General features: G+C 39.9%; 1 protein-coding gene across 1 annotated transcript; it reads left to right on the forward strand.

Annotated features, from left to right (window-relative positions):
• The first annotated feature begins 4,433 nt into the window (after positions 1-4,433).
• Positions 4,434-14,451, forward strand: ldlra (low density lipoprotein receptor a). The gene is made up of 18 exons (XM_033970654.2): positions 4,434-4,752; positions 7,299-7,424; positions 7,748-7,870; positions 7,963-8,337; positions 8,912-9,034; positions 9,334-9,456; positions 9,563-9,682; positions 9,857-9,982; positions 10,248-10,419; positions 10,497-10,724; positions 11,060-11,178; positions 11,253-11,392; positions 11,602-11,743; positions 11,828-11,971; positions 12,107-12,400; positions 12,796-12,873; positions 13,139-13,305; positions 13,392-14,451. The coding sequence occupies exons 1-18, from the start codon at positions 4,695-4,697 to the stop codon at positions 13,446-13,448; spliced, it is 2,715 nt and encodes a 904-aa protein (XP_033826545.1). The 5' UTR covers positions 4,434-4,694; the 3' UTR covers positions 13,449-14,451.
• Positions 14,452-16,046: the final 1,595 nt, after the last annotated feature.

Below are 16,046 nucleotides of genomic sequence, written 5' to 3' on the forward strand. Positions count from 1 at the left end.
GGGCGCGCTGGCATAGTTTTTATTTTATGAAAGCCACAGCCTAGAGCTCAACTTAAACGAAGAGTTCTCCTGTCGCTTTAGTTCAGATTTAGGCAATTTTAGAGTTCAAATGAGCCGAATGAGTGGGATGAAGGTGTACTGACTTTAGTAACACAGTGGAGCACTCTAGAGAGGAAGACAGCCTAAACATTATTCAAACATGCACAAAATCTCTGTGTATCCAGATACAGCGATCTTTAATTGCATGCCGGTCGCCTCTCCACAGATCTTACTGCGTTACCTACTGTAGAAAATTTCGGACAAAAATTTCAGGCATAAATCACTGCTCAAGGTTGATTACAAAATAAGAGTACCATGGCTTAAAGCTCAAAATAATTTTAAAATGAAATAGCATCATGAATTACCACAATGCTTCTTGATTGCAGATGAACGTTTTGCTTAAGTTTCTCATTTGTAGACTAAACTATTGCAATGTTGCAAATTATAGATACATTTTACTCTTGGAATCAGACACTAGTTTGTATTTGTCTGTTATATCTGTATTGTGTATTACGTGCCCTCACTGTATTTTGTTTATTTTTTCAGCTTTTCAATGAAAGATGAGGAAGAATATTTGCACCAGTATGGGGCCCAAAAGGAGATGGTAAGGCACTGTTGACCTTGCCAATGAACAGTGGCTCTCGCTAGTATTCTTTCTCTCTTTTAAGATTTGTTAAGTGAACTTCTCTTCTGACCTACTTCCTATGGGTTAGTTTTGTGAAGACATTCATCATTACCCAGCAGGGTATAGTTTCTACGCTTTCATTTCAGACCTAATTTCTGACCCAACTAAATCTACTTGACGTTGTTATTATTAATACTTATCAATACATTCACTCTCTATAGCAATAATGTGGCCTCTTTGAAGTGATCTGATTTGGTGTCTGTAATCTGTTCCTTTCCTATCTCACAGGATTCTTGACCATGACCCTTCTCACATGATTGACTCTTGAACATCTCAGGGCCCATGCTGTATTATCTGCAAGACGTCCACCTGAGTAAACATGGGTGTGGGCTGAAGAAAAAAAGGTATCTCTCCCGACAGACCCTTTAAAACTCCGTAAAAATATTGGTATTCAATTTTATAATCACAGATCACTTCTACCCCTGTAGGCCTACTTCAAGGTCTGGCAACTTAAGTCATGAGATTGTACTGGTTAGGGAGCATAGTTTTGGTCGCACCTTTTAAGAACCACACCCAATTAACCTTCAATAGCTGCCATTAAATTAAGTTATTAATATAGAATTTGTTTTTTATGAATGATATCTTTATTCACATGACCTCACACGACCTGACCCTGGCTAAGTAGAAGAAAATGGATGGATGGATCTTTATTCATGCTTTATTAAGGCTGTTTGATGCATAGTTATTATTAAGTGTATCCAAAGAAAAAAAACAATGACAAGCGTTAACTCCTGTATTTTTGCCTTTTTACTACTTCACACCTAATGTCTTTCCTGACGTAGCTTTCTTCTTTTATCAGTCTCATCAGTGGAGAGACTATCCATAAAGTCTAGAGTGAATAATCACATGCATTCTTTTGAACCATTTTCTTTGAATAACCATTTTAACCAATGTTAATGTTTTTTTTTATTTATTCTTTTTTAAACAGGCCAATGCCAGATTCAGTATGTAAGTAATTTAAATATATTAGAGCTTTAATTTGATAGAAATTTACACACGGCTGAAATGCAGTAATTTCAAAATGGCACTCAAGATGACAATCAGTAGTCTTAGCTTATTCTATCCACTCTCTCTCTGATTCATCTCTTTTCAAATTCAGAGAAAATTCCATTCCATATGCATTACATTACACAAATAGACAGCAGGCACACCATATCCATGCACTATCATAGATCATCACTACAAAGTTATGTGCAAGCAACACAAGCTTTTCTTTGTGCTCTTGGCTATGGCCCACATAGCCACATCCCCTTGTTCTAGTCTCCTTTGGGGGGAGGAGCTACTGTGCATCTGCTCTTTCTGGGAGAACCTGATTTGACCTTCAAGGGAAAGCTGGGGGGGGACAAATTGAAGTTCTTCTGCCAAAAGTGAATTTGTTTAATGTGAATGGGCTGTGGCGGGTAGAAAGTGGAACAACCTGAAATAGTTGCTGTGGTGAGTGTAGCAGTATGGGAGGAGAGGGGGTGTGGTTTGCTCAGAACTTGACCTTATATGCACTGGTTTCCTCTTCTGAGCTGGACCATCAACAGTTTGTATGGGACAGCAGCCAGGCTGGATATTGTGCAATGTTTTATTCAGTTCAGAATGCTTAGAAATAAGACAAAAATATAGATGGATGTGAGTGTGAATATGTAAATAAAATAAGTTGCAACAGGACCTATCATAAATACATACCTACTTTTATAGGTATGTGTTTGGGCTATTATTGAGTATAAAGATGGTATAACTTGTAATTTCAGTGTGTCCGATGTTTATTTGCCGCATAGGCTTTGTAACTGTAACATTACTTGCATTAGACAGGTTTCATCTACAATATTTGTCTGAGAACATGTTGTGTGACTGTCTTTGAGAATGACAAAACCACCCACAGTAACGGTAGCAACCAAAAAAATCTTAATGATCCATGTTAAAAAATCCATCCATCCAATTTGGGGTGAGTGATATTGCCAAAAATAAATATGTGGATATTTTTTGAATCTCAGTAACAATATTCAGATGGTATTTTCACAGTGCATCAGGAATGTGCTAAAAGATGGCTGTAATTGTCTTGGTTGCGGTGAAAGTCAAGTACAAACCTTGACTGGATCATAAAGTTACCCACAGTGCAGAAATATCACTTTATGTCCTTGTTTAGGAGATTACGCTTAATGCTTCAGTCTCTTTTATGGCCATTTTTAATAGTTGTAACTATAGGTAATATACTCCCCACAACAACAATTGCGATGTTATCCATGTTTGTAATATTTCTCCCACCTCTATGCCCAATGTGACCCCTCTCCTCTTGTTCTTAGCCTGGCCTACATGTGACTGTTAATGGTGGGGCATCTCCCACTACTGCAAAGGCCTGGAAATTCCATGTCACTTCAGATTAAGCAGACCCCGGCCCACAGTACACAGAGATGAGCAGGTTCAGGACAAGGCCTGATAAAAAGAATACTGTTAATATCGGGACTAGTTACACATACACATACATACACAATACTGACTTTTTTGTAGCATTTCATAGGCCTACAAATGTAATAGAATTTGGAAATGGACCAAGGTCTATAGGACGCTAATTTTTATCTGCTCTTTGTTCCTATTGGTCCTTTTAAGTATTTTAGTGTGTTAGGATTCAACAAGTTCTTTATGGTACATTTGTGATTATAACATGTTTATTTGTTTGTTTTTTCTAATCATCTATTTTGTGTAATTAATCATGTTGTCTTCTTCACAGTGGGTCAAGGTTGTTTAGAAGTTTTATCTCTTTACACGTTTTATCTGATGCTGCTCCACTGTAAACTACATGGACCTATGAGGGCCACGGACTTTGAACCCATACTGTTTTTATGACACATGGTAGCAGAAGTCATTGTGAGTAAATATAACCCATTATTACTTTATAGCTTGTCTATATATTTATCATACTTCCATTTTAACCACGTATAGTGTAGGTTCTATTTCATTGTAGTTTTATTTAAATTAATTTTATTAGATGGCTATGTGACGACAGTGAAGCTAGTGTACAGTTGTGATCTCTCAAATAGGGACAAAGTGTGGACTTCAGACATGCAGCACCATTTACTGATTTAAATAGATTTGTTTTAGACCTATGTCCAATACTGGCAGAGGTGGGTTGAAACTAGCGTGTGTCATTTTCAGGAGAAAAATGTTACATAAACATACTTCAGATATTTTGTTGCACTTTTTTTTTATCAAGACAGTAGTGCTAGACAAATTATGACTATTGTGTCTATTTTTGGAGATACACACAGTACAAAAGGGGCAGTTGGGACCTTATTAATTTGTTAAAGAATCATATGGACTATTTAATATATTATCATAATATCCTTGTGTGCACCACAAGTAATGGTAATATTGGAAGGGTGTAGATATAGTCTGCCTTCACATTTGTTGACACCGCCTGTGTATAAAATATGAGCCGCCTTCTTCCTTAACGCACGCGGGGCCCTGGAGCTGCGATGATGAGGTCAAATTCTTGACTGTGCCAGGCCCCTCCGTGAGGCTAATGTACACAAATACAGTAACAGTCTGCATATATTCAGCTGCTACAGGCTTCCTGCAGGCGTAAAGGGTTAACGCGCTCGTAGTAGGATCCGAGGCACGTTACCCCGCCCCCGGATTTTAGGGACTGTGTGCCTCAGAAATCACACCACTGCAGGATCCGCCCCTCTCTCGGGGGCCCCTGCAGTTCCCACCCACCCAGGACCACATTGAAATGGGTCTGATGTTGTTGCCAAACAGAACAGTGTGTGGAGCATCCCGGCCCTGAGCATCAAAACTGGACCATCTAATTTCCGACTCAACGGGACCTGATATAGGGATAATATTCTCTGCACTTAGTTTATTCACACATTACGGTCCCTGTATTTGGGTGACAAGCAGTAGCATCACTCACAGACACTCATCCACTGTCACATTGGACAGAAGAATAGACGCGCACAGTTCAACCAACCGCGCGTTTGGAGACATGGGACGATTGCTTTACGCATACGTCGTTTTCCTCATCTTCACCTTTTATCAAACAAGTAAGTATAGTTTAAGGATTCATATAGGCTACGTTTATTTTGTTGTTAAAGTTAAAATGACAAATCCATCACGAATTAAATACTGTGCATTTTTGCATCAATTTGGCGCTTTCCCCCCAAAAAAGTAAACTTTGGCACGTTTGCATTAGCCAATTGAACCAATTACAGCACGGGGTAGTTTAAATTGCCCACTCCCGTGACAGTACCGGATGCATGATGATGGGGGAGGGCACAGATATTCCTTGAAATGTAGGTCAAATCTCTTTTTTTCCCACTCCCCTCTCTGCTTTCGATGAAAAAAAGTTGAATCGACATAAGATCACATTTCATCATAAAGCTTACCACTGTGGTATTGAATGCTTTTCGGCATTATTCACTGATTCGAATGCATTTGGTGTGTTTTGTTCAGGCTGGTGTGTGAATGTAGTGGCATAGTTTGGATACTGTGGCGCTCATAGTAGCCAATGGGTTTCAAGGAGCGCCAGAATACGGTGTGAGTGAGAGAAAAGCCGGTTTTTCGGTGGCGCTATTCATGCTGCAAGGATACGCGCCAATGGCAACTCAAAAAAACATTCTGGGCACATGATCAGGAAAAAAATGGCACAGTTTATTACATTGCATCAGCCAACTGCATGGAATCCCACCCTGATGCAATATCCAAAGAATTTGAGGGGGTTCCTCGTCTATGGTCCGATATGTCTTAGATTGCTCTTTGGATTCTGGGTCCAATTTGCTCCTCTTACCTGAAATACCCCGCGCTCTAGTAAAAGGGAGGGGTTTGCACTATAAACATATTGGGAGAGCTTCACATCGCGATGTATGCTTTTGGTAAAGCTTGTCCAAACTGGCTCAGACCAATCCACCTTTCAACAGCCTTGACAGAAGAATGCTCTGTATTGTCTCTGGAAGGTCAGGGTCAGACCTACTAATACAAATGAAAACATTCTTTTATCATGCTATCTGAAACTGTTGCCTTTGTGTTCAATACATAATTTTAAGTGAAAATATTTACTACTCATTTAGGGATTAAGGAAGATTAAGGATCTTGATTTTGTTACCATACAAATAAAAAAAAAACAGCTCAAAAAAGTTTGCCATCTGATTCAATCCTTTCGACATAGGCTTGGGACAGCCACAATTTGTGACAGACTATTAAGATTCGCAATATCAAAGTATTAATAATATTGCATTCTACTGAATAGAGGATAATGCAATAGTAAGATATTTTTATAACCCAAGCACTGATCCAGCCAGTAACACTACCATCAGGGGGTTTGCTGAACTTTAAGCTCACTCTGTAAATATGCCACGTGAACCAAATCCAGGTGACAGCCCACAACCTTGGGAAACCAGATGGTTTTGGGAAACCTGCACTGTCATCCACCATTTTACTCTTAAGGGGGCAGGGGACTGAAGTAAGAACATAAAAGTTCAAAAGTGAACTGTAAAAATTTTCTTTTTTTTTTTTTTACAATATTAAAAACACAAACAATTGCAGTAGTGACAGTTAACATTTATGAGTATTGAATGAATTTGCATATGTCTCTTTGCCTTTAGGAATAACTTCCATGACTGATTACCTTCTTTGCTGTCACGTGAACCCATAAAGCAATAGTAGGTGCATTTCAGCACTTATGGCAGTGGTCTCAGACTGCATACAGAATCCAAACATACAGATACTGTACAGGAGAGGCTGGAAAAAAAGAAACAGTACCTTTTCATGGTATTTCTTATGATAAACAGCATTAGTGTAAGAAGCTTCATCAATATCAGTCAAAGTACCCGTTTCATGCAATCAATGACAGCCTCAAGTGTTCCTCATTGCCTTATTGCTGTTGTTTGTGTCTGTTAGTGTCTTAACTCCCATCACAAACAGGTGGTCTCCCAGGGGGAGTCTCCAGGGAGCATGCCCTCTTAAGTGCAGTCTAATGCAGCTTTAGTAGTGTGAGGGTGACATTGGGGGAGGGGAAGTTATTATAAATATTATGTATTTGAACAGTGATGATGTGTATAGACAAATGAAGATAACCAGAAGGTGCGGTATAGAACCAGGAGGTGTGTTTGACTTAACTATACTCAACAAGTAGCAACATGACCATGCTGTGTAAACCCACAAGTGGGTTAACATTGTCAGTTTGAGAACCTGCTTCCACTTTTGGTTAATGTTTACTCATAATAACTTAGATGGGGGGAAAAAATCTATGTAGTTGGGAAGTTTGCTTGCAAACAATATGTCTTATACTAATATGGTATATACTTGGAAGCATGACTGCCTTATTGGAGATACCATTCTACTTTTGGTCTGGAGGAGGTTCTGGAAAGATACTTTGTTTCTAACAGGTGCCCCAGCTGCAATGGATAACTAGTTAATATATGCAAATAATTCTTCCTAATGGCAAAAATTTAAAACAAAAATGTTTTAAAAACGTGGAATCTGGTACACTGACCAAAAACAGCACAATTTCCCTTTTTGGAAAAATGTTACACTGCTAGGTTATGTTACTTAAGTACAAAGTCATTTTAATGTTCACTGTGTTTTTAAACAGATGCATTCATTACCTGTGGTACGAGGCAGTTCCAATGTGGCAATGGGAAGTGTATCACGGCAAGATGGGTTTGTGATGGAACAGACGACTGCGGTGATGGCACAGACGAGCTCCCTGGAACCTGCTGTAAGTGTCACCCAGTGTACTCCCCTTCTAGTATTCACAAGAATGAACAAAGCAGGCTGTAGAAGTGTGGCACTTGACTGGTACTTGACAATTAAAATAGTTTAATACACTATGTATGTGCCTCAGTTACTGTAAGTACATTTTTCAAATTTTGGCTTTCAATGTAATGTGATATATTATGGTTCAAAATATTTTACCAGAACATTTCAATATCAAAGCAATAGATAAGAGTTTAAATGACCTGGACATGTTTTGAAACCTGCCACAGCTGAGCACCGTGAAGTAGCTATAGGTATTCTGAGTTGTATGTGTATGGTTTGCAGTGGCTAAATCGTGCAGACCTACAGAGTTCACCTGCGCAGACCGACTGAACCAGTGTATCCCAAAGAGCTGGCAGTGTGACGGGAAGGCAGACTGTGAGAACGGAGCCGATGAGGAGGGTTGTGGTACGCCATCGTCATTGATAAACTCAAGAAAAGAACAACAAAGGAAGGGGGCACAGTTTCTTGTATTTACCCCTTTTTTCATTTCCCTTCAGCTCCCAAACAGTGCATGGACTCAGAATTCCGGTGCGGGACAGGCCAGTGCATTTCCTCCTCGTTTGTTTGTGACGAGGAGTCGGACTGTGAGGACGGCAGTGATGAGGCGTCATGCCCCCCGATCACCTGTAGCTCCGCCTCCTTCAGATGTAACAGCTCGGCCTGTATTCCCCGCCTGTGGGCCTGTGACGGGGACTTGGATTGTGGTGATGGCTCTGATGAGTGGCCCTCTAACTGCGGGTCCCGGACCAATGTGGGGACCAAGCGCTGCTCAGCTCTAGAGTTCAAGTGTGGCAGCGGCGAGTGCATCCACAGCAACTGGAGATGTGATGGAGGAGTGGATTGCCTGGACAGATCTGATGAAGCCAACTGTGGTAAGTAACCTGGTTTAGGCTCCACATATTATTTACTAAGTGGTAATTGGATGGTAATTAGTGGTTCTTAGCAGGCACTAAAGCATCTACTGCTAACAATGCTAATGAACAGTTTAATGGGATGAAAATAGATCATGGCTGAAAATATGACCTTAGACCAAAAATACACATACGCATACACACAGACACACACACCCACACACACACACATAAACACACATAAACACACAAAAACATTCATAAGTACTTTATAAATACTAACAAAGGTGTAATTAAGCACTTAGTTAGCAAGCAATTAGTTAGCCATTAATATATGATCCCTTAACCATAAACTATAAAGTCTACTGATGGTGTGATATAATATTAGGATAGAATGTAGTCGTCAAAGATATTGATACCCAGATACTAATTGACAAAACTAGTACTGATACCTTTATGGAATCTTTAACTAAAACACAGTTGATAAAGAAAGACACAGGCTACTCCATGTCCCCCTGCTACTAGCTTATTTTTAGCTCATAATCTGAGAAGTAAATATTTTTATACTTACTTTTTGAGACGTTTCTTTTTATAGCTCACGTGACTTGCCGTCCTGATGAGTTTGAATGTGGAGACGGGACTTGTATCCACGGGAGCCACCAGTGCAACCACCAGTATGACTGCCGGGACATGAGCGACGAGCTGGGCTGTATCAATGGTACAGTGTCCCTGAATATAATAGTTTAATAGTGTCATTGTTCTTGGACAGAAAACAAGCACCCCATTTAATGCCTTTTACTTAAAAGTTAAATGTATGAATCAATGTTTATTAACACTTTACAGGAAAATAAGAACATAATGAAAATGCAATACTACTAGAATACTCAATATTAAAACTCATTACACAGCATTGTTTTTTTTAAATTATTAAACACTGACTAGGGATGACAAATTACACATTATCTCTTTCCCATTTCCATTCTTTTCCTTTTGTAATATTTGGTTTCTCATCCTCAGTGACACAGTGTGAGGGCCCTCAGAAGTTCAGATGTCGTAGTGGGGAGTGCATCCACATGAACAAAGTGTGTGATAGGAAAAGGGACTGCAGGGACTGGTCTGATGAGCCTCTCACAGAATGTGGTAAGTACAGCCCAGTCTCTTACACCTAATTATAACTTCTCTGTCTCTAATGAGCGTCTGGAGATGCACAGACAAACAAACATTTACTCACCTCTCTTCACTGCAGGCACCAATGAGTGTCTCTTCAACAATGGCGGCTGCTCACACATTTGTAATGACCTAAAGATCGGATATGAGTGCCTTTGTCCAACCGGGTTCTATCTCGTTGATAAAAAGAGATGTGAAGGTAACTGAGTTTAATCAAATATTTTTTCGATAGTTTGGAACCTTGATCTTATTGCGTATTTTATTTACTCACTCTTCCAGGTCAGTGAGTTAATTCTTTAGAGATTAATTTGTTTCACTGACACTTCCCTGCTTTTAAGATAATGTTGTTTTGTTTTTTTTTTGCTCTTTTTAGATATCGATGAGTGTGCCAACCCAGACACCTGCAGCCAGATCTGTATAAATCAGATTGGCAGTTACAAATGTCAGTGTGAGGAGGGATACCAAGTGGACCCTGCCACCAAAGCCTGCAAAGCAATTGGTAAATTCCATCTTTTAGTACAAGTCATTTTTATATTGTTTTGGGGAAAAAGTAAAACTGATTCAAACTGAAGCATTATATGATGGTATATGAATAGATAATGAGAGTTGCATATTTAGGCTACTTTTAAAAATGAATGCTGCTGATTATACCTGTAACAGTATTAGGATGGTCAATACTTGTTTAATTGTGTTTAATTGTACACCAAGAATAAATACTTTCCTTTATTTTCAATTCAATACATCATTTTTTTCTTATCCTGTAGGTACCATAGCTTACCTGTTCTTCACAAACCGTCATGAGGTCAGGAAAATGACCCTGGATAAGAGCGAGTACACTAGAGTCATCCCCCGACTGAAAAACGCAGTGGCTTTGGACATGAACATGGCCACAAAAGACATATACTGGTCTGATATCTCTCAGAAGAAGATCTACAGGTAGTTTATTGACACACAGTAGTGATGTAGTTTAAATAGTTTTTTATTTTTCTGCTTAAATTGTGGTATCTCTCTAGAGCTCAGATGGATTTAGCCGAAAACCCCTCAAGTCATAACATACTCATCAGTAATGACATCGAGGCTCCTGAGGGAATCGCCTTTGACTGGATCCACAGGAACCTGTACTGGACCGACAGTATTCGCAGCACTGTTTCCGTGGTAACCGCTGACGGAACGCGGCGTAAAACTCTCTTCCGTCAAGGACTGTCCAAGCCACGGGCCATAGTAGTTGACCCTCACAGCAAGTAAGTTTTCATCTTCAGAAATACAGAGAGCTACATAATGAGGAATTGTTCCCGTTGCATGGTCATCTTGAGGATATATATTTTTTATTAATTCTGTTAATTTCATAACTAATATATACAGCATAGCAAACACATTCCAAACACCAGGATTGTGTTTACTCCACTATTCTGAAAATGCTTAAAAGGCTTTAACAACTGCTATTTGAATAGTGAAGAACCTAACCTGGCTCAAAAAGTCAATTTAGCATAGAATAAACCTTTAAATGCTGTTTATGTATTATCCATAACATAACATATGTGTATAGTTGATTAAAAATGACTATGTTTCTACCCAGCTTCCTGTACTGGACCGACTGGGGTAACCCTGCTAAGATTGAGAAGGGTGGGCTGAATGGAGTGGACCGCACTGCTCTGGTCACTGACAACATTGAGTGGCCCAATGGCATCACTCTGGGTAAACACTTGACTTTCCTCCATCCTTTGTGTTAATGCATCCATTTGGTCTGACTCCTGCCCCTGCTCCTGCAGACCTGTTGAACCAGCGGCTGTACTGGGTGGACTCTAAGTTACACACTCTCTCCAGTATTGACGTGCAGGGTGGTGGACGGCGCACCCTTATTATTGACGAGGAGCAGTTGGCTCACCCACTGGGACTGACAGTGTTTGAGGTAGATATGCTGCATGATAAACTAGGCTAGTCTAGCCCACTTTCTAACATGCCAAATGATTGTTAGGTGATGTATTTTTTTTGCTATTTATTAACCCAAATTAATACATTTTTGATTAAATAGGCAGAGGTCCTATAATCAGATGGTAATACTTGCTGTATATGCGGTAATACTATATAAAAGTACTAAGGCTGTTGTGTTATTTGTAGGAGAAAGTCTTCTGGACAGACGTCAGTAACAATGCCATCCTGAGTGCAAACAGAGTGACCGGAGAGGACATAAGACCAGTGGCTGAACATCTCTCATCACCTGAGGACATTATTCTGTACCATAACCTCAAGCAGCCTGCTGGTAGGACACTTGTCTTTCAAACTCTAATCAATACTGAGAATGTTATGATAGCCTGTAAAATAATTGTGTGTTGCATTATTGTAGGCAGAGACTGGTGCCAAGTGTCCAATGGTGGCTGTGAGTTCATGTGTCTGGCAGCCCCTCAGGTGGGGAGACACCCCCCACGATACACCTGTGTGTGTCCTGACAACATGACGCTCGCCCGAGACATGAGGAGATGTGTTCCTGGTATGTGAACCTTTTCTTATAAAGCCTATTAATGCCCCAACAATATGCAATATTAAAGCTGTCTGAATAAAGCATATTATACGAGCTTTAAATAAGCCTAATGTTAGCTAATGTTCACTGTTGACTCGTCTCTAGCCATCCCCACACCTGCCCGCCCTGTCACCACCAAGCCTGAGATTGTGCAGCCCCCCACCCCACCCACGACCACAGCTATATTACTGGTCCGCACCACCACCCAGGCTCCTGTGGTGGTCCATAAACCAGTAACCGGACCTCCCCCCACACCTGTGACCCAGTGGACTCCACCCACCACTAAACCCACAGTGAGGACCACTGCTGCACCCAGCACCCCCGCACCCAAAGCTGTGACCTCCACCACTGTCCCCCCCAGAGCCCAGACCAACTCCCAGGCTCCAGCCACTACCTCAGGTACTTTATTATGAATATAACAACAAATGCTGCTGGATAGAAAATATGACTGGAAAATTGACTTTTGACTTTTTGTTAGGCATTACATGAATAAAAAAAATTAAAAACAACAAAAAAAATAAAATTTTTCTTTTTTATTAAGTGATTTTCAAAGCTGAAAGGTTGGTCTAACAATCAAAGACAGCTTGTCACCATGTGACATAAAATCCATACAAATCAGAGTGTTATTAGACTTTGCAAAGTGAAAACATGTTGACTCAGTATGTTGACTCAGCGTTTTAGAATCATAATAGACGTCATAACCCATATGTCGTCATAACCCCATTTCTATTTGCATACACAGTAGCTGGTTTAGTACCACATTAATTTCAATGTTTTGTTTACTTTCCCTTCAGACTTGAGACATGTTCCTGGAATTGTACCCAGCACTGCCTCAAGTACCCCCATCGCTCTGTACATCACGCTCCCTTTAGGTGAGTGCCTGCCTAATGATTTTAAAGCAATGGTTCACAAACTGATATGTGTTTTTCTAGTGATGTATGGATATTTTTTGATAGTACTCAGAAGTAAGTTTAGTGTATTTAGTGTACAATTGCCTCTTTCTTCTGTTATGGTATAGCATAGTCCCATAATTTTCTAGTTTTATTTTAGTATTGATGTCATTGTAAATTGGAAATGATCTGTGGAGGAAACGTCCATTTCAAAATGTCTCTCTTAATGTGACTTGTTTCGTTTTAGTCATTGTCTGTATGTTGGTTGTTGGTGGATTTTTGCTGTGGAGAAACTACCGACTCAAGAACACAAACACGATTCACTTTGACAACCCAGTGTACCAGAAGACCACAGAGGACCAGGTGCGCATCTGGAGGAGCAGCAGTTTTGACACTGGTTACACGTATCCAAAAGTAAGGACTGGCTCTAAAACAACATCTAAAACAATGGAACACTGTAAAGACAGGTTTAACAGATTTCACTGTTTGTGTTTTTTTAGAGACAGATAGTTGACTTGAATGAAGAAGCAGACAATCCAGCCTTCACTGAAAACTGAAGACCTTTACCTCACACAAAGATATAGCACTCAGTGGACAGCCAGGGTTAAATATCAGCTGTACAAGTTTCATCGACAATCCATAGAATCTCCATGTAGCTTATCGCATCAGAAGATGTGATAAGGTTCTCTTTCATGTGTCACCCTTAAAAGGGGAAAATTTTTTTACCAAGATTTAGATTTTTTTTTTTTAAAGATTTTTGGTTGCCCAAGTTGTAACTGCCTAAGTTTGAAAAAACATAGAAATTAATTTAAAGAAAACAAACATCACTTTTATTCTATTTTTAAGTGAAAACAAATTAATGTCCACTCTAATTATTACTAACTCAATTACCATATTGACCTCACTACATCTGTATAAGTTTGTTATATGAAAGCAGCCTTTGCCTCATGTATTCTCACAAAAGGGACCTATGCCACTGCTGAGCCACACTGCTTGTGCCTTGTCTGGCTGCAGTCTTCCATGGCCCCCCCCTGTGTTTTTAAAGTGATACTGTACTTTCTCAGGACTAGTTAGAGCAGACCTTTCCCTGCCTTATTCGTCTCAAGAGGACGATCACATTCCTCTCTATCACGGATGCTTTGATGGTTCCATGTGTGAGTAATGGCCTCTGCCTTCTCTGTGGCTCACGTGGACATTATTTACATCCCAGTGAGGGGCCGGACCTACCTGTGCATTCCCCCATAACATAAGCCACATGTTAACATTGGCTCTAATACAGCAGCAAGTATTTCACTCTAAATGCCTGACTGTTTGCCTTGTCCTGATGGTGAAAATGTTTAGATCTGTTTACAGTGGGATGTTAGATGGATGAGAAACCGTTACAAAGTGAGGTCATGTAAATATGTTTAAAAAGGGAAGCTTATGGGAGGGAGTGGGCAGCTGTACATAGATCCATAAAATACATGTGTACATATGATGTGGATAATTGTAAATATTTGTTACTTATGCTGTTTTAGCTGTTGTTCTGTTGTACATAAATAAAAAGTCTATTTATTATAGAATCACTGTGTCTTTATATGCAAACATTTAGTTGAAATGCCCCTCAATTATAAATCACATTTGGCCTATATTTTCTTATTTATTTTCAAAAGCATTACAGTATGTGGGCTGAGTAGAATGGCTGGAGCCTACAGTTGTATATTTTGGCGTGAGCAGCTGTGGTATGTGGTATGGCCCTGAACGTGAAGAGGACTACCCCCTCCTCTGCCCCCTGCTTTCCTAGAAGGTCCAGCCCCTGCTCTGAAACACAACACCGCTGTGAAAATTTCCTCGAACTTCTAGGGGTTCCAAAGTACATGTTATTACACTACATTTCTCTTATAGACCATCTTTGCAACACGTGGCAAAGGGGAGAACAATGTTTGAAAGGAGGACTATTTAAAACAAAAACAACTGGCTTACATTACAGCTCTGTCCAGGTTTTGTGAATCTACTGCTCACAATAAACAAAAGATCATTTCAAAACATGACTTGTGTCAACACTTACTTACTCAGGCTGCCCATAGGAAAGCCTGTTGCTGTTGCCGTCTTTTTCCATGTACACTGCAAGCTCTTCTTTGGATGTGATACCAGCATCAGTTTGTGAGTTTACTGTCAAATAATTTTATTCTTTCAACCCAAAAAATATAAAAGGAAATACAAAATGCATAAGAACACTTTTGCCTCACAAGAACAAGATCTTAAATTTAATTCCTGGACATTATAACGACTTTTACTAGGTTAATACTCTATCCGTAACCAACCTCCTTGAAATTATACATTCACTCTCTCTTCCAACAACCTGCAAATTCATTGGCAACCCTTTTTGCTCCACTTTTATTGCAGTAACAGAATCAGCATCTTCAGGCCCTCCATCTCCTCACCAAAAGCAAAATGTCTCATATCCTCCCTGAATTTAATTGCTGACAACCTGCACCTGCTGGGGTACCTGTTGTGGTCAAAGTGCCAAAATGCATCTATTCAGATGACACTTGGGACAATAACATCTTTCTGACCTGCTGTAAATATTAGTACCATTAAAAATAACAGTCACTGTAACTGATTCTAACTCACATGGCTAAAAGCTTTCCATATTCTCAAGATTATTCACAAGACATGTGGGCATGCACTCCTTGAAGATGTAGGCTATTTAGAATCTTTCAAATGCCAAACATCGAATTTCCTATCAAAGGTATAGTGGTGTTTTAAACAGGGGGCGATTGTAAAGGTGCACTATGTAACTTTTATGGTGGAGGGCCCGCCAATTTATTTTTGACAGGGTGGCAGGGAAAAGCAGCTGCTGCCTTGCTCCTGTCTTGCTGTAGGCCTGAGAATAGAGAATAGGCTTTGGCTGAAAATGGTTAATGTTAGGGAAGAGGGTTAGGCCAGCCAATCAGCAAAGATATTGTCAGTAACAAACAAGCCAATTGGAGACAATGCTTCCCCTACTACCCTGTCAAGGGTCCACCACCAACTGGAAATGTTATTGCTTCGCCTACAATGTTCCACTGTATGGCATTACATGTATCAATGTTGCATTCATTCAATTACAGGTGGTTTTCATGAGGAAGCATGTATTTCTACTTTGACCCAATAGCCTCTCCATAGTTGACATC

The sequence above is a fragment of the Periophthalmus magnuspinnatus genome, chromosome 8 (genome assembly GCF_009829125.3).
Source record: "Periophthalmus magnuspinnatus isolate fPerMag1 chromosome 8, fPerMag1.2.pri, whole genome shotgun sequence".
Classification (NCBI taxonomy): domain Eukaryota; kingdom Metazoa; phylum Chordata; class Actinopteri; order Gobiiformes; family Gobiidae; genus Periophthalmus; species Periophthalmus magnuspinnatus.

What these genes read in the sequence shown, in the direction of transcription:
- ldlra (XM_033970654.2), top strand. Translation starts at nt 4,695, where the DNA reads ATGGGACGATTGCTTTACGCATACGTCGTTTTCCTCATCTTCACCTTT. An exon ending in ATCTGATGAAGCCAACTGTG is followed by an intron (nt 8,338 to 8,911) that starts GTAAGTAACCTG and finishes TTCTTTTTATAG; the next exon opens with CTCACGTGACTTGCCGTCCT. An exon ending in GGCTCCAGCCACTACCTCAG is followed by an intron (nt 12,401 to 12,795) that starts GTACTTTATTAT and finishes CTTTCCCTTCAG; the next exon opens with ACTTGAGACATGTTCCTGGA.